General features: G+C 42.9%; 1 protein-coding gene across 1 annotated transcript in view; it reads left to right on the top strand.

The window, feature by feature from the left end:
- atad2b (ATPase family AAA domain containing 2B) overlaps positions 1–25990 on the top strand; it is a 65021-nt gene that overhangs the window by 13744 nt on the left and 25287 nt on the right. Inside the window, 5 exon segments of the mRNA XM_077016821.1 lie at positions 6072–6207; positions 10064–10257; positions 10620–10779; positions 13888–14010; positions 14804–14923. Coding sequence (XP_076872936.1) covers positions 6072–6207; positions 10064–10257; positions 10620–10779; positions 13888–14010; positions 14804–14923 — 733 coding nt within the window.

Genomic DNA, 25990 nt, shown 5'->3' with positions numbered 1-25990 from the left:
GGGCTTAGTGTGGAGTGATTTCCTGAATCACTCTTATCACTGTTCTGGGATCTTTTCTACTTGAAGATTTCAAATCAACAGGCCGTTTTAAACGGCTAGCTGCTGTCTTTGTCTGTCCTGAAGAAACGTGCTGTCATTCAAGGGAGTCCAACAACGTTACTGCCCCTCACACACAAGAAACCTGCACAAAATAAGACAAACTGGTTTGCTCCCATTTCATTATACTTGGGTGTATATACATTAGTGTAGCAGTTTACACATCAGTAGCACTGAGGATTTTATCTTTTGTGGAAAGGTAACTTGTGTAATTGACATTGTGTAATTGACATTTCATATTTGTGTCAATTGTGTCAATTTCAACACAACAATTGGACACTCACGAGGGGTCCGATCGTGAGCTGCTGCGTCACGTATGGTGATGTTCCTGAGTGGTTTAAACCCAGCCTTCCTTTGGGTTGGTCAGTATTGGGAAAACTGACATGTCCTGGCCAGATGTGTTGTAAGCATTTTTATAATGTAGGCAATCAATTTCACAATACAAACCCTCGGAAAGAAAATATTTCTACATCCTGAGACTCTTCAGGTTTCTTAGCAGTTACTTAATGTTTCCTTATTGGTATTGGCACTTTGTGTTCCATCTTCAGATAGATGTATGGTTTGTGTTGCAGCTGTGTACGGAGACATGTGTGTTTGTATTAGATATTCTACTAGAATTAATCTACAACCCTGAATACCTCCTCCATAATTACATTCTAATGACTTTTATAGTTTGTGTATCTACACCGATACTAGACACTTGATCAAGTGAAGCCATATGTTCATGCCTCGACATTTGTACTGCTGGGGTTTACAATGATGCTTCATCTATGTTGGCACTTCTTTAATGGACACTCTCTTCGGTTAATTTTGGAGCAAAATATAATTAGCATTTATCCTTGCAAAGTCATTCTTGTATTTTCTTGCTCTTTTGCATTTTTTCGTTGTATCGGTCTTCTTTCTTGTTGTATAGCAGCTAGCTGTAGATAGATAGGCCTAAAACTACACATTGATCCATTTTTGTTTTGATATTATCCTGCTTTGCTTGCTGAAAGTGTTAAAAGATGAATGAACTCCACCTCCTCACACCGGTCTTCAGCAATATAGTCAACTCGTTTAAATATCACCTTTGTGTCTGATACAAAATCTGCATCTTTAGTACAATGTAATACTCTGAAAGGCCAACCAGAAAACAACCCCAGTGGTCTATTTTATGAACATAAGCCCTCATTTGATGCACTGCTACCCTGCAGAGTACATGTACTCAGGTTTGTCAAAGTCTTCTCAGCGTAGTTGTGTAGTTTGTAAAACCTTGATGATGATGATGATAATTCTTTATTCAGTCAAATAATCATCACATAATACAAAGATCAGCATAACAAACCTTGTCAACATAATAATGACTGAAAAGGCACAAGCAGAAGCATAATGCTTATTATTATGCCTGTCCTACATAAATTAAGCTACCCATAAAAATTTCTTACAGTATAAAAAAAAAGAAGAAAGTGTTATGTAGTTTCAGGTGTAGCAGTGCTCCCTGGCCCCCTCACAAATGGCCCTTTTATGTGGTAAATTTACTGACAATCGAACAGTTAACAGTCTTGTGTTTAGTCTTTCCGCACAAGAACACAAGACGGAAGGTTTGCCCGAGGTCAGTCACGCCTGTGTCCTCCTCAAGCCTGGCTTTGGTCCTCCTTTCCACATAACTTCTCCCTAGCTCTGGATTTCCTGTTCACTCACTCTTGCTACAGAATGGTGATATCTGTAAGATCTTCGTGAGATCTTCGTGAGATCTTCGTGAGATCTTCGTGAGATCTTCGTGAGATCTTCGTGAGATCTTCGTAAGCCGTGCTCCTGCTCTGCTGCCTTCTCCTTGGTTCCCTCTCGCCCCTCCAGATCCCGAGACGTTGCTCCTCAACCTTTTCTTCTGCTGTTTTTTACCTTCCTGCCTGTTTTAGTCTTTCTTCTTCTCCCAGCTATTATTTTAAGGACAACACTGCCACTGCAATCTTTTCACCTTTTGTAGTGTGTGTGTGTGTGTGTGTGTGTGTGTGTGTGTGTGTGTGTGTGTGTGTGTGTGTGTGTGTGTGTGTGTGTGTGTGTGTGTGTGTGTGTGTGTGTGTGTGTGTGTGTGTGTGTGTGTGTGTGTGTGTGTGTGAGAGAGAAGGGGGGGGGATGCAGCGTGAAAACACACAACAACAAAAGAGCTCGGCTAATTACACCAACGGGGAGCTCTGCTCTGGCAAGGCCATGATTTCACCCCGCAAAGAGCCGTCAAGAGCCCCAAGAAGCCCATGCTGTGAGCCCAGGGTACACGGCGCTCGCTGCTGGCGCTGCGTGATTGGCTGGTGGCGAAGCCCTTGATCGTAGCCCTGCTAGCGATAGCGATGCCCACCAGGAGGCCCGGCTTGTGAGAGGAGGGAACAGCTTGCTAATTTTATTGACAGAAGCTGCTTGCTCTTTCTCTCCAAGGTATGTTCATTAAAGGCTGGTTTATTCCACCAAGCACCGCAGCTTTTTTAATTGACTATAGATGATGAACTCCTGGTTATTAGCTTTGGACTGCATTTGTAGTGTTTGCCATTTTATTTATGTATCTATTTATATTTGTGTCATATATATATATATAATAGCATTTCTGTAATTGTATTTATATCTCCTGATGCTACTTAAACAAGTAAAAAGTGACCTGAAATGAGCTCTAGGAATATGATTACGTTAATTTCTCTGTTTGAAGTTGAAGCAACATTTCAGCTTTTAAGATGAGAAGTGTGCATGGTTTGAGCTACATTAGAATGTCCTGACCTCTAATAAACCCTTTTTTTCCTAGAACATTTAATAATGTGGTCTTACTGCCCGATTGTGAAGCGAAAAACTATCCAGAAACCTGTCTGTGCTTTTTCTCTCTCCTGCACAACCTCCGAGGGGCCTTGAATTGTGTAGTGGGTGAATGCTGAGAGTTGACGGTTTGAATCCTGAAAATCAATCCACGTCTTTAAAGACCTTTCAGACGCCCTTCAGCGGAGTGGTACCATCTTTAGATGGGCTCTCCTCGGTGTGAGGGCCTGCTCTCCGTCTGGTCGGGGGCGCCGAGGCACAGATCAATGTGGGAGCTTCGCTGTAACACCAAAAGCCCATCTAATCAGACAGCCTGTTCTGCGTGTCTGTGGAGCAGACTGGCCCGGCCTCATTCCCCTCCCCAGCGTGTCTGAGCGCGGCCCGCGACCCGGTCGGCGTACGGCGCGTATCGGGAGGCACGCGTGGAGCGGACGAACGGACTCTGCTCCACAGGTCAAGCGGTGGGGCTCTGACTGCAGGCCGGCGTTCAAGGTGACTGCGAGCTTGTAGGCGTTGAAGAGCTGTGTTAGGGGCGGGGTTGCCGAGGGGGAGGGGGGGGGGGGGGCGGCGCCCACGCACGTTCTGCTGCCAAGCGGTTCAGCGCCTAGCTCGGGTTCTGGCACGTTGTGCGTGACAGCTGTCCTCTCGGCGGTGCGGCGCGTCAGGGACGTGGGCCTCATCCGTCCTCCCGTCGGCCAGGGGAAGTAAAAGGCCCCGCCACTCTCGGGAACCTCTCTCGCCGTACGCCACGGGGAAATAGCAGCTGCCCGTCCTACCTGCAAACATCTGTACCGAAAACGGCTGCCTCCACGCGCGTGCGGACCCTCGGGGGTCGTTGGGTTAGGTCTCCGAGAAACATCAGAAGCGTCACAACAGTGGGGTCCTCAGTAAGCAGTGACCTCTTTCCTGTGTGATTGGCAGCTCTCTCTGAGTAACTAAAAGGTTCAGTTATCAGCGTGTTTTCCTTTGTGTAAATGTGCTTGTGTTGATTCTTTTTCTTAACTAAAACTCTTAGATTCTTTGAACATTCTTTTGGAATTTTTTCCCTTCACCCCAGATGTTCTCAGACGATATCGACTACTTAAGTTTTGCTTTAATATTGTACCCTTGAGCCATAAGGATGTTACACTCCATCAGTGCATGTGGAGAGGATGAATTTTCAGTTTTTCTTTACTCCTCTGTTCCTGATTCTGTGGTCTCCATGGCCCCTCCCTCCATCCTCCATCCTGTTCTGTTACTAGAAAGATCTTGCTGGTTGTCTCTGAGGTGCCATGGTAGGTTGTTCTCTGTGCCCGCCTTAACTAAGAGAGATCATAAAATCATTATTGGCTCTCTTTGACGTACCCTCTTCTTCCCTGAACACTATGGACTATGTAGGAAAAACCAAGTCAAGTAGCCGTGAACCTCTTAAAATGTCTTTGCACTGCACTAAATGTCATTTGCAGAGGGTTCGCTGTGATAAGCTCTACTATGTAGCTGTGATTGGTGTGTGGCTTCTTTTGCAACTTGGACATTATGCAGTGGAAAACATTTTACATCAGCACAAGCCATAAATAGTTTTGGAGGATGGGGCCTCAGGACTTTGTTTTACCTCGCAAAGTGCAAAGACAACACTTTCTCACTCAGGCCAGCCCTGGGGCTACTGGGCTTGTAGTTTTGGAACAGTGTTGCGTGTCCTGCTTAAAGTATGGAGAACTGGGCAGGCAGCTTAAACCTGCCTCTCTGCAGCTGTCTGATACAGCCTTCCATTCCCCACAGTGTTCACTTGGGGTTTGACTCGCAACCGTGGTCAAAAACCTAAATAATACCTGTATAATATAAACAGTGATCCAAACTATTTATGTTACTACATACATTCTGACAGAACAGCTTCCGTAATTTGGTTCCTTAATGAGGGAATCTCTCTCTCTCTCTCTCTCTCTCTCTCTCTCTCTCTCTCTCTCTCTCTCTCTCTCTCTCTCTCTCTCTCTCTCTCTCTCTCTCTCTCTCTCTCTCTCTCTCTCTCTCTCTCTCTCTCTCTGAAGGGGGTGTTCTGCAGTGTGCTAGTTTTAATGGCACCTTGTTCATATTGCAATGTTGAGGCATTCTCGGGGTGGTGATTTTGTACAAACTCTGCTGCGTGTTTAAAAATGCCCGGCCTGGGTCGTGATGTTCAGGAAGGTGCCTGCCGTGATATTTAGGATTCATTATGTGGGAGTTATTTCACGGGCCTTTACTGCAGCTCCGCACCCCCCCGTCTGAACCTCAGAGGGAGCGGTTTGAAGTGGGCCGCTTTGATCCAGGAAGCCGGCACCCTTGTTCCCTCCCAGGCTGCGGTCGTCTCCACGGTGGACTTTATAGACAGAATTAATGTCATATACCCAGTAATGGCTATAACATGGAACTGCGGTCATAAAGATGTCTCTTTTGTGACTGAGTACAACCTAGTCTCTCCACATTTTCCAATTTTGACATTTTATGGTGTAACATGTTTTGCGTTTATGTATTTCCAGGGTGGGTTTTTGTTTGTGTGTTTTTTTTTTTTTTTTTTGTCCCCTATTATGATTAATGCTCAAATGTGCTAATGTTCCAGCTATGCATGAAAGCTCCCAGACCTAGAAGGCCTCGTTGGACTCTTATTGTGATGCTAGAATATGCCCAGAAACTTGTCCTCCCGTTTCAGACGGAGTGTGTACGTATCGGGGAGCACCCACGCTGCTCCAGTTCTGCCCCTGTTGTGAATCATGACCCAATAATACTGCAGGCTGACAAACAAACAGGTTTTTGGAAGTGTGAACCGAGCATGACACTCGCACTCGCTGGGCGAGGAGAGAAGACGCTGGGAACGCACGACATGTTTGTCCTCGAAAAGCAAAGTGTGAAGAGGGCGGGGCGCGAACTGACTGGCTTCTTAATTGAGCTGATTTTTGATTGGCCGACTCGTTTTTCATGGGGATAGAAGTCATCTGTTCCTGTGCAACATGGGATACGTTGGCTAAGCTCTGAGCTATGTTGATTATTTATTTAGGGTCAGTTTTATTACGTTACCCGCTTGCTACATTTATGAATAAATGTGCATGAACACGTCTCATTCTGATGGTGTTTTGAGCAGTGTGGTGGAGGTGAAGACTGCGTCTGTTTGTTGCATACGAGAAGTTGTTTATCTAGATTTAGCCAAACATTTTGTTAAAACCGTGTGTGCATTTGTGCATGTGCAGGTCAAACACATCTTCAGCCGCTCGTATGGAGAGGTGGTGTGTCTTCAAACGCCAGGAGAGGAAGACCGCACAAAGTTCTTCTCTGACCTCATATTGGTAGAGGCAGCTAGACCGCCACCCCTCCGCAGGAGAAAAGGTACGTCACTGTGGTGTACCGTAGTGCGCATTAACACAAACATGTCTTTACATAATTAATTCTGTCACCCAATGAGTGAAATTGTGACCCCTTTTGCCTAGTAATGATTGCTGATGCTTCATTATTCAAATAAATGTTTAGATAATTGCATGTTATGCCCCACAGACATTATGGTGTTATTGGTCTCACTTCATATTAGAAGACATGCTGTCACATGTGGACTTGTCAATGTACTTATTACATGTTCATAATCCTGCTGCACATGTACTAACCTACATGTGTTTGTAAGGGCTTACATTATGAACATTTCCAGATTATAGAGTTTAAGCACAATTTAGCTTCACATGTAATCAGTACTAGGTAACTCAAAAGTGATGTATATAAGTCTGAAGATGTTTCCAGGTGAGTTACTGCAGTGAACAAGGAGATGAAATGAAAATGAAATGTGCCATATTTTGTCAATTGTGATTTTTTACACCCCAATCGAAATTTGTCCTCCGCTTTTAACCCATCTGTGCAGTCAGAACACACACACACACACACACTAGTGATTACTAGGGGGCTGTGGATCAAACGTACCCAGAGCGGTGGGCAGCCCTAGCCCGGCGCCCGGGGAGCAGTTGGGGTTAGGTGCCTTGCTCAAGGGCACCTCAGTCATGGCCTGTCTGGGAATCGAACCCACGACCCTCCGGTCACAAGACCAGTTCCCTAACCGCCAGGCCATGACTGCCCTGTAATGAGATGCACCTCATTACAGTTTTGAATATCTCTATAAGTTTCCAGAGAAACAGGATGTTTTGCCCAGAAGTCCTTTATCAGTTGTGCATGCAAATTGTTTTTGAACTTGTACGAAGATCCAGTGTATATTAGAACTGTAAATGATAAGTTATATCAGGTATATCTGTTCAACTGTTTCTTAATGCAAAGAGTTAATCAGCTAATCATAATCGCAGTTGCATTAACTCCAGTGCGTTTAGGCATGTTGTAAATGTCGAGATGCCCTGCCAAAGTTCAAACTGAGCGTTCAAACCAGGAAGAAAGGTGACGTGGAGTGTGGCATGGTTGTTGTTGCCAGGCTGGTTTGAGCATTTCAGAAACTGTTGACCCTCTTGAGATTTTCATTCACAACCATCTGTAGGTTTTAGAAACAATGGTCCGAAAAATAGAGAAAATTCAGTGAGCAACAGTTCTCTGACCAAAAATGCCTTGTCAACCAGATGGTATGATCAGAGTCATAAACAACAGGAAAAAATGGGCTTATATCAACAGTTCAGGCAGGTGGTGGTGTAATGGTACTGCTGGTGGTGTAATGGTGGGGGGGGGGGGGGGTATTTTATTGGTACACTTTGGGCTCTTTAATATCATTTAAGCATCGTTTAGACACCATAGCCTATCTGAATATTGTTCCTGATCATGCCCGTCCCTGTATGACCACAGATTTCCCGTCTTGTGGTGGTTACTTACACCATGATAACGTTTCATGTTAAAAGCTCCAGTCTTCTCAAACTGGCTTCTTCTAGTTCACTGGTGTCCACAGTCGATCTAACGAAGCACCTTTCAGATGTGCTGGAGTGTGAGCTTCATGGATACACAGCTGACACATGCAGCAACTGCGAGATGCCATGAAGTCATATGGGCCAACATCTCTGAAGAACGTTTCCATCACCTTGTTGAATCAAAGGGTTTGCAACCTAGCAAGGTGTACCTGATTAAAGTGGCTGATTAGTGTGTATATGTGTATATATAAATCAAAATACCAGGCTACATGTACTTTCATAAAAACACTAGACCTCATAAAAATTGGTCCAGTTGCATTTTTGTAGGAAACAATGGAGTCGACCTCTGCATGACCCATCACTGTGTGTGAGGGATTTGTGCTGCTTGGTCTTTTTGAGCTGGTCTCCTAAAGCCCGTTGTGCTTTCCGCCAGCCTTCGAAGAGCTTGCTGCATTCCCACCCTGTCACTGCTCCCTGGGTGTGGCGTTGGGATGACTGTGTGGCCATCAGATTTGCTGTGGGGCTGACCGGCTTTTAAAAGGATTTCACACAGCACACACCATTCCTCCAGCAGCTGAGCATGGTCTGGGAGACTGAGCAAAGCCAGTAATGACCATGAAGGTTGTGTGTGACGTGGGTGGTGGGGGTGCAGGCAGTGAACAGTGATCTCTCTGCACGTGATATGGTAGAAGCTGAAGCACAGGAAAATCATGGCTGCAGTCCTGTGCGTCATTTGTGATCAGGTCTTCTCTTGGCACGTGCCATTGTATCTTAACATCTTGACTGGGTGATTAAGAAACTCCAGTTGAGCAGTATGGAGCAACAAACCCAGTCCGTTTACACCATGTCAGTTTACACCATAGCTGGTTGAGACTTAACTCTGTCCATCTACTGACTAATCGTGGTTTAGAAACTCCAGTTGAGCAGTATGGAGCAACAAACCCAGTCCGTTTACACCATGTCAGTTTACACCATAGCTGGTTGAGACTTAACTCTGTCCATCTACTGACTAATCGTGGTTTGTCTTGCGTGCAGTTTCAGCAGACGCCTATAACAAAGCAGTGTGTACAGATGGACGAATCAGAACGTCACATCTGGTTTGGTTTAATCACTGATTAGTAAAGTAAGAGGCTGTATTTGATTGCCTGTTGGGACATATCATATTTGACTCTAAAGCAAGAAGAAAAGAGGCCTTGTCCAGGTCTCTAGTTCTGTGAATTGACTGACTAATCTTTAACGCCATGCAGTTGGGATTTTGAGACCATTTTCCTCTCATTTCTAGCCAGTTTATGTAATCGTAGCATGAGAGTGACTGGCCATGGCATCAATATACTGCTAATACATGTCATATTGTGATACAACTGTTTTGTTATTTAGACTACGTATGAGTTTAATGATTGACAGATTGAATATTGTTAGGTTAATTATCTTGAGAATGCTTAGCTGGTGAATTATATGGTGTCACAAAACAACACTAAAACCTGTCATTTTTACCCACTTTTTCCTGAAATGAAGAACAGCAATAATTATGCCTTAAGTTGTACTGAAGAGTTTATTCCATATTGTTCAGTGATATGTTGTCAGATTATTATAACACGTTTTCACCCCAGTCCTGCCAGTGTATCCTAATGTACCCTTGACATCTGAGCTGTCTCTTCATTCTGCACATTACCATGTCGGCGGGTCCTCCCACAGTAGGGGGCAGGCTCGCAGTGATGGGCTTTTAAATGGTAATGTAGGCATGAAGGCCCATTGATGCCAGACAGGGGGTCTTCCCAGGAGCTTCTTGGAGGTCTTACTAAATAAAACAGCCGCCCTATTTCAGCAGCGGTAGCAAGGCTCGGTTTGGAGAGATGGCGGTGTTAAAAACACACACAGGCCCCCGAACAGGCGCACTGCCCAGACCTGACTGCTGCCAACTCCCTCCGGCTGCCTGCAAACGCCTACAAGTGTACCGTCAGCAGTTTTTGGGGTTTTTTTTGTCTTGCGCCCCCCCACATTAATGCATTGACCCGCATTGGTTTCTGGTTGATGTATGAATATAAAAATCTCCACACCTGTGGAGTAATATCCAGCAGTGATTGCTAGTCAACAATTTCTCCAAAAGAAAGTTTACTATGCCCCTCACTAATGGAACCATCCTGCTTGTCAAGATAATGGGCACACTGAATTGGAATTCAGAATTTCTGAGGTTTGTAGTTGTACGCATTGGACATTTCAAATCAACGAAATGAACGCCACTCCAAAAGAGCGAAGATTTCTCATCTTTTTGGTGGCACAACAAATCCTGTAAAATATCAACTTTTCATATGAGATGATTTGAGTTTTGTTGGCTGAGATGCCTGCGTCTCTGTCTCCAGTGTGCGATTTTGAGGCGCTGCCTCTAGCGGAGGACCCCGGCCCTCGGAAGCTCTCCCCGGAGGAGCAGAAGCGTCTGGACGAGCAGGAGGAGAACACCCTACGCGAGCTCCGCCTCTTTCTCAGGGACGTCACCAAACGGCTGGCCACCGACAAGCGCTTCCAGATCTTCAGCAAGCCCGTGGACATTGAGGAGGTGGGTTGGTGTAGCACCAGGTCCTCCAGCACCCCGCTCGGCTGCGACGTTGGCGGGAGCCGTGAGGCGCGTACGAGTCGGAGGCAGCGTGAGGAGAAGCCACAGCGATCCTCATCACTGTTGCTGCTACATTAACATGAGCAGTGACGTGTGCTAACTGCAGACCGCATGAAGAGTATCCTCATTATTCTGTCACGCTGGCTGGCAACATGGCAGACTGAAGCACCATGTTTGTTTGAGGTGGCCTCTAAAAGCATTAATTTGCGTGTACTAAACTAATTTATTTTTCAAGTATATCAAGGAATATATTAATTTCTGGTGTTTTACTGTCCAACATTTTTGAAATACAATTTCCCCCCCAGGTGTCTGATTATCTGGAGGTGATCAGAGAGCCTATGGACTTGTCCACTATCATGACCAAGATCGACACTCACAAGTATACCACTGCCAAGGACTTCCTGGTGGACGTTGACCTCATCTGCAGTAATGCGTTGGAGTATAATCCAGACATAGATCCAGGAGGTACGTGCCAATGTTGGTCGGCCCCTAGTTTATTACTTAATGTATATCTCATGGTGCAAATGGCTTTATATTTGGAAAATGAATAAAACCAGAACAGGGAAATGATCACAATAATGACACGTGTTGTAGTTGTAAACACAATGTTGAACCTGTGCACCATTGCAGTTTCACACAGGACCAAGCGCACTCACTATTACAGAAACTGAAGCTGTTAACTTAAGATTACTCCACTCACTCCATGTTCTTTGTATGTCACTAATGATCCAATACCCTTTGGAATATTAAGAGCATGACTACAAACATACAGCAATTTGCAATGTGCCAATACACATTTTAAGATCAAAGTAGATGCGTTTTTAATCATTTGCAGTGTTGGAATAAGTTTTGTGATTATTTCATATATCACAAATGAACTGTTTCAAAGAGTCCTGTTCGCCTGCCATCTAAACAATGTGAATGTGAAACGTTTTTTCAGTCCGTGTCTTACATTTTTTTCACACCTTCCTGCTGTGTTGGTCACTTGGCACGGATGTGTACGTGTGGTTATCTAGGACAGAGAGGCTGCTCTTCCTTGGCAACTCCTTATCACACCATTTAAGCAGCCATTCATTATTTAAACCAAAGCCATGGATGTGTTTATATGAAATATGCACATATCCTGTGTACATACACCCATATCTTTTGAATAATTTACATAACTTGGAAGCCAATGAATTCTAATTAGTAGTTAAAGCATTTTTGTTCGTAAACTGATTGGCTCTGTATGGCATTTATTGTGACCACATAGACCACTCAGTTTCGAATGGCGTTAAGTATTTCTTCTAGTGCTTAAGTCCCAGTTTGCAGGCGTAATCGTTGGCCTGCTGAAAGTTGTTGCGTAAATGCAGACTGTGACCATGAATAAATCACGTCTCTCCTTTTAGTGGGACAGCGTGGGTCATTTGTTTAAATGCAGTGTCCACAAAGGAGCAATGAAAGGAACAGTGCAGCATGCAAATGGCCATTTTAATGAGAGAACACAGGAGGTGTTGCGTGCATCTGGACCGCAGCAATACAGAACCCAGGCCCACTGTGACCCGGGCCAGTTTGTCTGCAAATACTTTACCACCCAGCCATGAATATCACACTTGGTGTGCTAACTAAAATGTCCTTCTCCTGTGTCCTGACATACTTATTAGTTTAATTTACAATTAGTCGTCTGGCAGTAGAATGCCATCACCTTGAGGTAACACAATGGCATGATGATTTTGCATTTTCATCAAATTAATAAATAAAGTCTATTAGTCTCCCCCCCCCCCCCCCCCCCCCCCCCCCAATAAGTAAATGATGTGGGGAAAGAAGCCTGATGTGTTTTCCTAGTTTAGCAAAGCGAGAAAAAGAAAGTGCCCTATTTGACTATAAAGCAGGGATATTTTTTATAATAAAGGATGGCCACAGACATTTTTAACTCAACATTTCACAAATACATTTCTTGAAATAAAAAAGCAGAGAATAATTGTTACGACTTGGTGAAGATTAACATATCGAACACCATCACCAAAAAATTACTGTTTAACGTGCATGCAAATGGCATTTAAGGAGGCCCCATTTCTGAATTCTGAACTTTTTTCTGTTTATTTCTTCTATGGTTTTTGCATGTCCACCAATATTTTCTCTCCACTTCCTTCTGATGTTGGTTCTTGTCATTACCCATGTGGTTTTGTTCAATGTAGCAGCTAGCGCCAAATCAGGAGGTGCCATCAACAAACCTGAAAATGAGAAGTGCTCTATATACTCCAACAGTGCTTTTGACTTGGCTTTTGCCTTATTTCTCGTGTTTAGAGTGTTTGCTTTACTAGCTTAACTACTTGCTTTCAAGGTTGCTAAGTAGTTAAGCTTTGAATAGTTTATAAATGCCTTAACCTGGCAACCTGATTTATAAGTTTTTTCCAAATCAAAATTTAGGTGAGTTGGGTTGTAAAAAAGGAACGATGGGTGTGTGGGTGTTTTTGTGTTTCCAGCATACTTAATGCATTAATGTGTATGAATCTCACAGTTAACCCTGCTTAATACTTTTTAATTGCGTAGTTATGTAGGCAAAAGTGCTGGGTATGTTTCACATTTAATGGATAATGTAACTAGATGTATAACTAGTAACCCTAGCAATCTAGCTTTGTAACATCTGATTAGGCAGATCTGGAATTCATTCAACACATTAGTTTGTATTTTAAACTGGATAAGGGGTTTCATACTGGGTAAGGGACGACAAAGGCTGATTTATGTGACTTAAGCCATATGTTGTAAATAATTAGACTGCACCTGGACATTGTATGAGCAGATCTTCTTTACCTCAGACACCGTGGGCTCATGTTCTGTCCACCTGCTCCTTACAGACTCCTCCTGTAAGTCTGACTTACAACAGACTCTGCTTCACTGTATACTCTATATTCTCTAATTACGTCCATGCTCCATCTAATGCAGACCTCAATCCCTCCGCTTCTCCGTCCTGGGCCCACACACTTCCCACAGTAATTAGGGTCTATCCTGTTAAACCTCGCAGATCATTTATTTATTTCTTTGTTTAATTTAGTTTGCAAAATGTAGCGGCACTCCCCAACAAGAACAGCCAAGGGCGCTTTCTTTTTCTCGCTTTGCTAAACTGGGAAAACACATCGGGCTTCTTTCCCACATCGTATACTTATGAGTGTGGTGAGGGGGAGGGGTGTCTTGTACAGACGGGGGGGTGGGGCTTATGAGGAGATTATTGCTGTGCAGGGATAATTGCTAAACATGACATGTTAGAAAAATTGTGCAGTGCTGTTTACTCTTCCTAGGATGCTGTTTTTTGTTTTGTTTTGTAATAGTATTGCGTTTTGCATACAGTTGAAGTAAAATATGTTAAGCAACCTCGTCCTATTCACTGATGATGGTATTATGTATTATCAGCTTCTTGGATTTTTTTAGTCCTGTTCCTGAGAGTGTCCATTTCTGATATTATGGTGTGTACCTTATGTTTAATAGACTTAAACCCAGATAGTCTGAATTTTTACTTTTAAGTGCTTCACTCATAATGTTCCCTTTATATTTAATGACTAACAGCTTTTTTTAAATTATTGTGCCTCCCCGCAGATAAGATTATTCGTCATAGAGCGTGTGGTCTGAAGGACACAGCCCATGCAATGATCACCTCCGAGCTGGACCCAGAGTTCGACCGCATGTGTGAGGAAATCAAAGAGTCTCGCAGGAAAAGAGGTGAGCGGACATCAGAGCAGAAACACCGCGCTTCACTGCTTGTTCTGTTTTTTTGTTTTTTTCCAAGCTCAAAATTGGGGCAGTAATGAACTGTTATGGCAAACACTGGCCTCAGGTATCTGTCTCTCTCTTTTATTTGGCTCGTTCATCACGGAGTGAGAGAACATTTAAGGAAGGCGAGTTTAAAGAGCAGTATCCCTTCAAGGCCCAAATCCAAGGGATTATTGTATGGCATTGACCATCACCATGCAGAGTTTGATCACTCCTGAGATGCTCCTTGCTGCAGCATCTTCTACTGTTGCAACAAACATATCTGATAGTCTCCTCCAGGCCTGCCTTTCAATTTCTTTTCATTTGCAATGTTCGGTGCTGAATGAATTTTGCAGGCCGTGGAGTGAACTGTTCAAGAGAAGTGGTTGTGAATATTTGATGTGTATGTGGTGCATTGGGGGAGTTAAAGGTATCAATTTTGTAGAGTGAAGGTTGATGATTTTGCATCTGTTTATATAAGAAAGCCACATTTGCTTTTATAGTCCATTACTACTCGGCCATTTTAAATTGGAGCCCAAGCATTTCTCTCCGTATCAGGAGGAAACATTTAGTCTTGAAGGAGTCTCGTAAACGATAGACTCCCTCACTCTCTCCTCGTCTCTGTTCATCTCACCACTACTCCCTCTTACCCGCAAACCTTCACGTAAACGGCACGAGCGTGCACGGTGCAGTCGTAACCCCGCTGAACGGTGTCTGTGTCCCTGTGGTGAGCTGCTGCCGTCTCCCCCCCCCACCACCACAGACCTCCAGACTCCGGTTCAACAGGCAGCCACTCCAGTCCCTACGCTAGGCAGGAAGCCTGTGGGGGACGAGCCGGCTGGGAGGACCGCTCAGGGTGATGGACCGGACAAGCACTGCTGCAGTGAGTACAGCCACGCCCACCGCACGCAACGCCCACCACACGCGAACTGCAGTCACACGACACAGCTGCTCCGAGGGTGTAGCCTTGCATCTCCTTTTACAAGCAAGAGACACGCGTGTTTTGTATTTTACATGTTCATGACGCCTAAAATTATTTGTTCAGGTTTCGCTTTTCTTGACTACAGACACTGTGTCTAGGGGTACGTTGGCTAGCTTAAGAGAGGTTAATTGTACAGGTGGTGTAATTCTTCTAGTGGTACTTCAGATTTTCAGTTTATCAGAATGGAAAAGTGGATTAAGAGGAAGCCTCGCGAACATGTTTTTACCGTCATTAAGCGCTTTTGACACCGGGCTATTTGACGCAAGGGCATTTATACACCTTATGAACAAATTCTTTATGCTGCTCCATCAGTCCATTTGGCTTTAATGTAACATGGGCTTAAAGAGTCTATTGTGTTAACGTTAATTTAATTCTCGGGAGACACGAGACGCGCTCCCCTCCCGGCCGGGTGAGCTCTCTCTTCGTAAGACCCGCAGACAGGAAACATTGTAGACTTTCATGTCCCGCCCTGCCGGGCCGGCGGGGCTCACCAGCACGGCGCCACACACCGGCGTATCCTCCAGCCCTGCCGCACGCTGCTAATCAGGTCTGATAAAAGCCAGACTCCAGGCACGGCCACCTCATTACGCCCGCTCACTGGCCCCCCCTACGGAGCGGAGCGGTGTCCCGGCCAACTCCGCACTGCCAGGCGAGGCCCTCCCGTGGCCCGGCAGCAGATGGAGAAGGGAGGCGTTGGGGATGTGGGAGAATCGCACCACAGCCGCAAGGGAGCGAGAATTAAGATCGGGGCTCTCTCTCTATTCGGTTGTGTAGCGATGTCGGAATAGACGCAGAACATTCATTGGGTTTGAATGCATTTGCGAAGCGTTAGCGTTTTTTCTTAGCTCATCCGCAAGAGGGTTCAAGTTGTTAGCTACTCGAAGGACCTTTGCTGGTTTTGTGCGAGATGTTCACACTGCCAGGTCTGACTGAGCTCTAAAGCTGTGCATAGCTGCTTTGCATTTCCATTTTAGGCATAACTAAGATGGTTCAAAATTCCTCAGTTCTCAGCCAAGACAGGCTCATTAGACTGAGAAGCAGATTTGAAATGGCGGGACTTGGATAGTACCAGATGCTCTTCAGGAGACCAGTTAACAGCTTCTGCGCTTGCAGTGGGCCTGAAAACCAGAACGGGCCAAGCACGTGGGCCTGAGGATCCCTTAGTGCTACAGTACCTAAGTAGCTCAGCTTGTCTTTATTTAATTTGTTTATTTATTGTTTAAACATCCCAGTTTTGAAGTGTCAAGGCCCAGCAATGTTTTTCTTCCTCTAAAGAATATATCTATGTATTTGCTTACTGTTGGGAGTAATTGCTTCCTATAGATTTTCTGAGTTGCTGAGTTGACGGCATCAAGAGGTGCAGTGGTGCTTCATGACTGTGATGGAGTACAATCCCCTCAAACAATATTGTCATCTTGCACATTTACAAGCGCAACATTGTTTAATGATATTTTCACAAATATTATTTCCTTGGAAAACAAGGCAATGATCATATTTTAAATGTGTAGTTTATGCTACTTTCTGTACTGAAATTTAAGTGGGTTTTCCCCCCCTCCCCTGTCTTGAGTAATCACAAAAACGTGAGCAAAACATGCAGCTTTAGCTGTTGTGCACCAGTTCATCTGTAATCTCCATGACCACTTGTAATGTATGTTGGGCTATTATCTCAAAATGGCCGACTAGATAGCCATGTGTTAATAACAGGGCAGTCATTTGGCTGCGTGTGCCACCTTCTGTTGTACTATCGGAGGTTTTCAGTAGCCTGTTTAGCCCGTGGATTGGTGCGCTGGCAGTGTTCAGCATTGCAGAGATGTCAGATTCAACTAGGATTTGTTTTTTAATGAATGTCAGTGCTGAACGCGCAGGCCCCACTTAAAGGAGTAGGGGCAAAGGCACCTGTTTGTTCAGTGATGCACTCGTGTTGGCAGGCCTAACGAGAAACGGCTCCATTTTCAAGATTGGATACTCTGGTGCTCAGGTGCTCAAGGGAAAAAAAGACAATCATTATCACGTAGATTCACCAGTAAGTGTGATATATATATTTTTTTGGTGCCATAACGTTATACACTACAAAACCAATGTGATCCTCAAATTTCCAGTTTAATAATTCTGTGTATTCATGCCTTGCGTTAGTTATGGCTGTCCCTGTCCTAACATTAGGGGTCAGCTTGGTGACAGCTGCCTGCATCATGTTAATGTGCACATCACGGAGACAGATAACTGTTGCGTTATTACCTGTGTCTTTCATAAGCACCCCACCTCAATCTTATTTGTGTTGTTTCAAGGATGGTCTTAATTGTAGCTTATGCTGGTGGTTATTAGCAGCACCGGTCTCGGGGCAGAAGCCATTAGATGATTCACTCCATCAAAAGATGTGACAGAATTCATTAAGAAGTATCTGGCTATCGAAGTAACATTGAGTTCGGAGTTTGTTCTGTGTCCTGCTCATTCGTGAAATGGTAAAAGAAGAGATCACTCTTGCTGAGGAGACAAGCTAACATAGGTTCCAAGATGATAAAGACAGGTAGACTTCTCTGCCTATGGCGTCTGGATGTTTTTCACCAGTAACATCACAATGGTACAAGGAAGAAGGAGGGATTTGTCATGTACTGGCAGACCCAGCAGCTACTGTTGGGAACATTCCTGTTCCAGTGTTTTGAGTGAGAAATCCTTATTAGCAATGTTCTAGACTCTGCTCTATCTATATATCTAAATATATATATTTCTGGCTTTTATATTTGTGGTTATGCTGGTTGAAAAGCGGATGCCTTCAGAAATAATCATTGTTGTTATAATTTTCATTGAAATCACTTGGTGCTCAAGTGTGTGCTTGTTATTATTCGTTTGTCTGAGTGAAGGCTGAATGTCCGTCTTCCAAGTTTGTTTTCTGTTCTTCCTTTGGCTGCCACAAGATGGTGTATGTCTCTCTGGAGACTCTCACTTGGTCCCCATGCTGAGACTGTAAACTATTCCAGTCAGTCTCTTCCCTGGAACAAGAACGGTCACAGCCGAGAGTGAGAGTGAGAGTGAGAGTGAGAGTGAGTGAGTGAGACTGTTAACCATGGTAAATACTGTGGGATGGGGTGACGGGGTTTATCCAAGCCTCTGTAACATTTCTTTTGGGAGCAAAGGACTTGATAGAATAGCCAAACTGTGATGGGAGGGGCAAATTGTATTTGGCTTAATTCCTAAGCTGTAATGCCAGGCCTGCAAACCCTATAATTTGCTGTGATAAGCTATTTTTTCATATACGTACTGTATTTGGGACATGTTGTCTTTGAGATGATTTTTTCCACTATGCTTTGCTAGTGGTGTGTGTGTGTGTGACGATTATTTTCAAATGTTTAGGAGTAGTAAGTGATTTTCAAGAAGTCTGTGAATATCTGATTGCACCTCGCTTAACTCTGGATCGATGTGGTGGGCGGGACTGTAGGTTCATACGGTTCCCCGCTGAGCTGTCAAACTCAGCATTTGCAATGTGTTATGAAGGCCGGCAAACACCATCGATTTGAGAAGGAAAAAACATAATTGTAGTGTCACTGGTTTGACAAATTGAATGTTAGGATAATTTAAAAAATTCAAGTTTTTGATATTGTGGACTTTATCCAGTCAAGATGACAGGCAAGCTGATCTTCAAATTCATGTCACACTGTGGCTAAACACTGCAAATGTCCCTGCTTCTAAAATCCTCTTGATTCAGAGGAGCCGGTGTGTTACAGAGAAGATATAAACATTTAAATGGGTAAAACATGAACTTTGCTCATATCGGAATATGCAACATTCAGTTTCACAAGTATGTGTTGTTTACATTTAAACATGTATTACATTTCAGCATGTCAAATCCTCATTAGCATTGCATACCATTATTTCTCATATGTGCAGTGCAAGTTAATGGCAAAACCACTGCACAGACACCATTAGCTGAATCTTGGATATAAAATTAATGTGTCTTGTCGTAAATGTGCAGTTCGGTCTTCTTGAGAAATATTATAAATTCATATGGTCTACTTGGTTCTTTTGTTTAGATGTTGTGAAATTCATTTGTGCAAACCTGTCAAATACAGCCGAACTATTGTGGGTTGGTGTGATCCATGGGTTGGTGTGATCCATGGTTCATACCCCGTTTTACTGCTACTGGCTAATGACATCATGAATTTGGGGCAAGCAGAAAATCTTGTTTTTAGCGTGTGTGTTGGGTGTGTGTGTGTGTGTGTGTGTGTGTGTGTGTGTGTGTGTGTGTGTGTGTGTGGGGGGGTGGGTGGGCGGGCGGGTGGGTGTGTTCTTAAATAGCAGTCACAATTATTAACAGATTAAACAATTTAACAGTCCTTTCAGACCTAAAACAGATTTTGCAAAGTCAAGGTAATTTTAGCGTAGAGCTTAAGTCTGTGAATTTGATTACACATTTTCAGTAGTTGGGAGACTCTTCTGATTTTAGTATTTGGGTAACTTAAGGGAATTTACTGGAATATTTGGCCCATATTGATTTCATTGCACGTTTCCTCAACATTTTCATTCTTGTTTCTGAAACTTTATTACTGCATCTTAATGAGCTCCTGTATAACGGTGATGAGCACCAGGAGCTCCAGCTTGGGCCCTCACATTTTTATTTTGTGATCTGCAATATGATCATGGAAAATGTATAAAACTGCCTGTTTTGCTTTTTTAATTTTGTTTTTAGGGTTTGTTAAAAGGAAAGCAATTTTTTTTTCTTATGAGTTATGTATTTTAATAGTTATTTTGAGGTTTAGATCATCCAAGACCATACCATATACCACAGTTATTGGAACTGAAATACCATCCGTGTCGGGTAATACATTTTTTATTAACTTCATTGAAATTTAGCTTATTTTCCAAATCTTTAAGATGTAGTGTTCTCTTCGTGGTTTGCTATTGTAAAAAGTGCAATACAAATTTCTTTGGCATGTTTTAAATCAGGTAATCTGTTTAATGACAAAAGGTCATAAACCTGCAACAGTTACTGATATTCTTGCGTTTAGTGGAGCAACAGCCAATGGCTGTGAGGCTGGATATGAGTTCACACACAAAGGGATCTGACATCATTCCTTTTCATAACATTTCCAGGTCCTTCCTTGGTTCTCACTTACGGCCCGTCCTCTTCAGCTCTTCCTACACATTTCCTGTGGGTTTTCGTTCTGGAGATTGATATGGCCTCTGCAAAAGCTTCATTGTACAGTCTTTGGATCGTTCTTGCACACTAGAATGAGCATTTTCAGTCACTGACTGACTCGTATAACTCTGATGCACATGTGCCAGATGGCACGGTGGGTTTTTTCCCCTCAGCCATTTTGTTAGAGATCTCCTTATCTAAATAGCTGTGTGTAAAAACGGCTGTGCAGTTGAGGCCAGTGCAGTAAACTAGGCTAGCTTGAAGTAAGCACATAACGCCAGAAGGCCAATTTTACTGACAGTTGTTTGAGGAGGACACATTGTTGCCTTGTTTGTGTGGGGTTATGCTTTGGGTCATCGTCTAATAATCCAAAGAATCCAGCTACCTCCTGATTTAAAGTTAGTTTGGTTTTGATCTTTAATCTCCTCTTGCTATATGGTCCACCCCCATAATATTTCACATCCATACTTCATTCTTTTTAGCGTGATCTTAACTCTAAGTGAGCTCTGGTGTTTGTTGTGGTGTTACAAAACTCTGACTAGTTGTGTTACAAGGTCAGATCAGGTAAAAACAGAGATGAAACTTCTTCTGGGTGCTTGTACTTGTGGTGTAATGAGCGCAAACACTTTGTTGTGACAAGACTTCCAAATCACTTGTCATTTTAAATCTGGAGAGTTGGTGTCCCCAGACTGCAGCTGTCTTATGCGGTTGACTGATCTCTGTCTATGATCACTGAAATGTGAGATCAAGCTGATGGACAACATTTCTAGGAAGCTCTTCAAATGTTTTGTGAAATTTCAGAAGCTGAGATGCACTACAAGACAAACAATTAACAATATTTTGTGTGTATGTGTGTGTGTGTGTGTGTGTATATATATATATATATATATATATATATGTATATATATATATATATATATATATATATATATATATATATATATATATATATATATATATATATAATACACATACATCCCAAAGCATACATATTTTTTTTTTTAATGTGACAATATTTCCCTAAAATGATGACAACATTGCATAGCACGGATGGCTTTCAACTGATGTTTATAATCTGGTTTTCCGGAAATTCTTGCCATCTTTCTTTAGTTTTAGTTACAGGCTGACATATTTTCAAGTCACCATTTCATGAAATTTCAGCACATTATGTTAGAAATATGTTGTACATTTTTCCTTTTCTTCTGCGATGTGTTTGATTAGTCAAATTAATCTCTTTAGGCGCTTGGCTGATTACTGACTTACCACTTACTCTAGTGCACCTTGTCACTGCTTTTTATTGTCTCATTTTCTGAGAGGTGTGTGTTTGTTGCAGTTTATAAACAGGACAAGATGTCTGATATTCTGCACACACAGGCCCAGCCCACTCACCTCACCATACACATTACAAGCTCTTCACAGGGGTCAAGGGGAGCCTTGGGGAGTTGGGGAGTCTTCCAGATGGCTTCACCATGTTTTGTGTGAGCCTCATTTTGTTTTGTTATCTTATTAAATTAGTGGCCATCAAATATAATTGAGAACAGCCCTACGTTTTGCTTCTCCGACTGTTGCTTCTCAACACTGTTTTGGGATTTATACACTCATTTGTGCATGGTGCAGAACAAAAACAAGGGTTAATTTGCTTTAATACCTTTAGTAGTTCTGTCTCATGATGTTTTTGAACTGGGTTAAATTCTGCAATATTCTCAGATTGTTTGGACTGCCGTTCCTTCTAGAACTGGGGTATCACGTACAGGATAGTCTGTTTCCTCTGAGAAAGCTGTACACATAAGCAGTGTCCTCTTGAGGTCACACCTGAAACGGTGTGACATGACTCTCCTTCACCTGCACCTACTAGATGGGGGAAAAAGTTAATTATTAAATGTATTTAATTAATGACGAGCAATAACTTCTCATTAATTTGATCATCAAAAATATTTAGTTCCTCATCGTGGCCAAGTTCTGGCAGAGACCAGATAGAGCTTGTACTAAATCACCACATCAATTACTACATTCTCAGCAGCTTTGGTCTTTGAGGAGGCTTAAAATGTTCTAGACATGGATTCTCTGTCTGGATTTTGCTGATAAGACCGCCCAGTCAAGACAGATGGCCTTTACCGCAATACTTTCTACTTTCTCTTTTGTTTTATTTCATGGTCAGTCTTAAAGTAAGAGCTTTATTAGAGTCACAGTATTTAAAGCAAAGTTTTTTATCCAGCGTTCCCTTACCTCAGCCAAATGGTTAGACAAGCCAGGTTCTTTAAGGCAATGTGCATACACTTCTTTGACCTGAACTTTACAGTGCTCTTCAAATCCCCATTTGTTCCAGGATGTAAAACTACATGCCTCCTACCTGCACCTCCCTTAGACAAAAAAAGAGGAACTACAAATGTTTTTCCTCTTTGTCTGTTTTTGTATGTCAGTAATATAATTATAGGATGGGTTGCAGTCATTCTACTGACATTCTCTGTGTAAAAAATAATTTCAGTCATAAAACCGCTACATTGATCCCCAAGGTACAGGAGCCAGAGTTCTGTGTAATATATATAATCCCCAGCAAATTCACTTACTGTTCATGTTTTTGTATGGTGTAGAATTACTGTTGTTGCAATATTATATGTCATTAGTTTCTCAATGTTAACTTCCTTTTTGAACAGTTTCTGACAGATATAAGAGGCAGCAGAACTGGATATTACTAGTCTAAAGGAAACATCTAATGGTCTAATGGACCCTGTCTTGCCTTTTCTTTGGTCCACATGTATAAATTTAACTGTATATTATGTAGCACATTAGTCTTGTACTAAGCTTTTAAACTTCCCCCTGCTGTGCTTTGGGGCACAGTCACAGACACTGAGTCCATGGCCAGCAAGTTTTATTTTGTTCTTGTCTGACCATGCCAATTCTAGTCACGCTTAACGCTTTCTTTGTGCTCTTTTTCCAAAGCGCCCGCTGATGTGGCATGTTATAGCAGTGTTTTTTTTTTTTTTTAAAGATTAAAGATGCATGATTTCTGCAGTTTAAGAATCGTCCTTGGGCTTGTCTTGCAAATCTTAAATTATTTACAAAACGGAGAAACGGCACATTTTGTAAGGATGTCCTTCATCAGCTGTGAAAGCAAAGTATATCTGATCTAGGAGGTTAAAGCCTGTTTCTCTGTTTCACTTCAATCGTTGTTCTGCAGTTTTTACTACCCTTAGACGCGTGCATACACACACACACTCGCATTGAACGGCCACTTTATTATATTTGTGGAGATTAGACGTGACCCCAGAACATGGGTGTCTCATACGGGACAGTCTGTTTCCACTGAGTTTTTCATGCATCACTTTCATTGTGATTACACGTTAGAATTGGAGTATCTACCAATCTGGGTGAACTGACTGAATGAGGCATGTGTCTTGGTGCCAGACTATCCATGACCAGTAGTTAAACCGTCAGCCTTATGGATTTTTTGTGCAGTAGTGTTGATGGGCGATAACAGCAGATAACCAGTTTAAGTGGCATGGCTGTCTAAAGGAAACTGGGAAAGAAAGATAAGACACCAGTGGGCAAAAATGCAAAATTAAATCACTGATCAGTTTATTTTGGATCAAGATTATTTGTCAATTTACAAAGTGCAAAGTGAATGAACAAAAGAGACATCCAAATCAAATCAATATATATTTTTGCCTTCAGAATGGCATCAGTTCTTCCAGGTGCATTTGCACAGTTTTTAAAGGCACTTGACAGAGTTTGTTCCAAACATCTTGAAGAACTAACCATCTTGTGTGAATATAGGCTTTCTCAAATCCTGTTATCTCTTCAGGTAATTCCAGACAGACTCCGTGATGTTAAGATTAGGGCTCTGCTCTTGACATATCATCACTTCCAGAAATTCTTTAGAGATCCCAATGAAATTGGCTGTATATTTGGGATCATTGTCCTGCTTCAATCACATATCTCTCTGAAGGTATTGCATGATTGATAAGTGTCTGCCTGTATTTCTAAGCATTGAGGAAACAATCAATCCTGACCAAACCCCTAACTCCGTTTGATGAAATGCAGTCCCAATCCTGAAAGGAACCCCACTATGCTTCCATTTCTTCCCCTGCAGACACTCGTTATTGAACTGCCCTCTGGTGAACAAACTGCCTTCCGTTACAGCCAAATATTAAAAAATGTGCCTCATCACTCCAAAGCATATGCTGCCTTTACCTGCACCAAGTTTCTGTTTTCTTGTTGAGTTGCTTGGCCTTGTTTCCATGTCAAAATATGACTTTTTGGACCAAATCTTTCCATGAAGGTCACTTCTGGCCGCACATTTTTTGAAAAGTAGATGTGCCTGTATCCCAAAGGTTTCTGCCAGTTCTGAGCTGATGGCACTGTTGGGCATCTTTTGATTTCAAAAGGAGGTAAGCGTGATGTGTTTCATCTGCTGCACAAGTTTCTTTGGCTGAAAAACCACAGTGTGTCTGGTCCTCTGCATTGGCCATTTCTTTGTGCCTTGTCTGCCTTGAAATCTTTGCCTGGGAGAGACCTTGTTGATGCAATATCGTTTTGTTGCTGTGCTCTCTTGACCTGTAACACAACCTCTTCTTTGTACGTTTAACCATTCCTCACCTGTTTTTAAGCCTCCAACACGGCTGTATCCGTTTCACTCAATGATCGTTACCTTTGTCACTCATTCTCCACCACCTTCGGGGTGCATCCCACTTTGACTTTGGAAATTCCAGCCAGTGTTCAGCACTGATGTTTCTTTATATTATACCTGCAAATGCTACTTGGATATGGCGTTCAGTGTACACTCTGACTGTGGATATCTTGTGTCCTGTTAAGTGCTGTATTGTCTCAGGAACATCTTAGCACAGCTTGTGTCTGGGGTCCTGCCTGGTGTGTTAGTTCCTAGCCCCTATTAATCTTGTATTCAGAGCTTGTTCCTGTGCTGCCATTATTAGTGCATCTGTGCTGCCTTTCAATCCAGCCTTTTCCAGCCATCGGTAGAATTTTTTCCCGTATTGGCCACTATTTGCCCGTGGTACATGCCGTGCAGTTTGATCCTCCCAGGATGTCTCCTGCTTCTACTCATTCCCATTCTCCTCAGGTTCCTTCTGTCCGAGGTATTCACTAAGCCCTTCATCACTTGGGACCATCTTCCTGGTGTGCACCTGGATCTGGGTTGTTTCATTTGGGTTAGTGTCTCTGATGCACAGAAGACCTTGACCTCCTCCTTCCTCCTAGTGTACAGTCTGAGTGCTGGATTCAGGACCAAATCCTCCATGCACTGATTCTTGCTGTCAGTAGCTTCTGTCTCCTCCTTTGGACAGTGTATTGTGCCTAACGGGGTATCTGATCATTTTTGCGTGTGTTTACATGTATACACACACTGATAAGCCATAAGATTTAACCACTGACAGGTGAAATTAATACTATTGATTATCTTGTAAAATGGCTTGTGTCCAGGAGTAAGCAGCAAACAAACAGTCAATTTTTCAAGTTTCCATGTTGGATATGTCTAACCATCAGAATTTGCCCAGTTTTGCTGTTTTTGAGCTCCTCCAAAATGGCCAGGTCTTGTGGGGTGTTGTGTGTCTGCAGTAGTTCATATTAGGGGTGCAGGAAAAAATCGATTCGAGCTCGAATCGCGTTTTTAACATTGAACGATTCAGAATCGATTCTCATTTTCAAAAAATCGATTTTTTTTCCGGGTGTGTGTGTGCCTTCTCAGCCACCGTAGTGCTAGGCAAAACAAGGAAACAGCTTTGACTATGTGCAGGCATGCTAGTAAAGCTACTGCGGGTTGTGTAGTGTACGGTATTTGTTGTTGTGCCGCTAAAGTATGAAGTCCAAACGGCTCCGCGGTC

Source organism: Brachyhypopomus gauderio, chromosome 9 (assembly GCF_052324685.1).
Source record: "Brachyhypopomus gauderio isolate BG-103 chromosome 9, BGAUD_0.2, whole genome shotgun sequence".
Classification (NCBI taxonomy): Eukaryota; Metazoa; Chordata; class Actinopteri; order Gymnotiformes; family Hypopomidae; genus Brachyhypopomus; species Brachyhypopomus gauderio.
The sequence above is the reverse complement of the archived record's forward strand: the minus strand, read 5'-3'. Positions and strand labels throughout refer to the sequence as shown.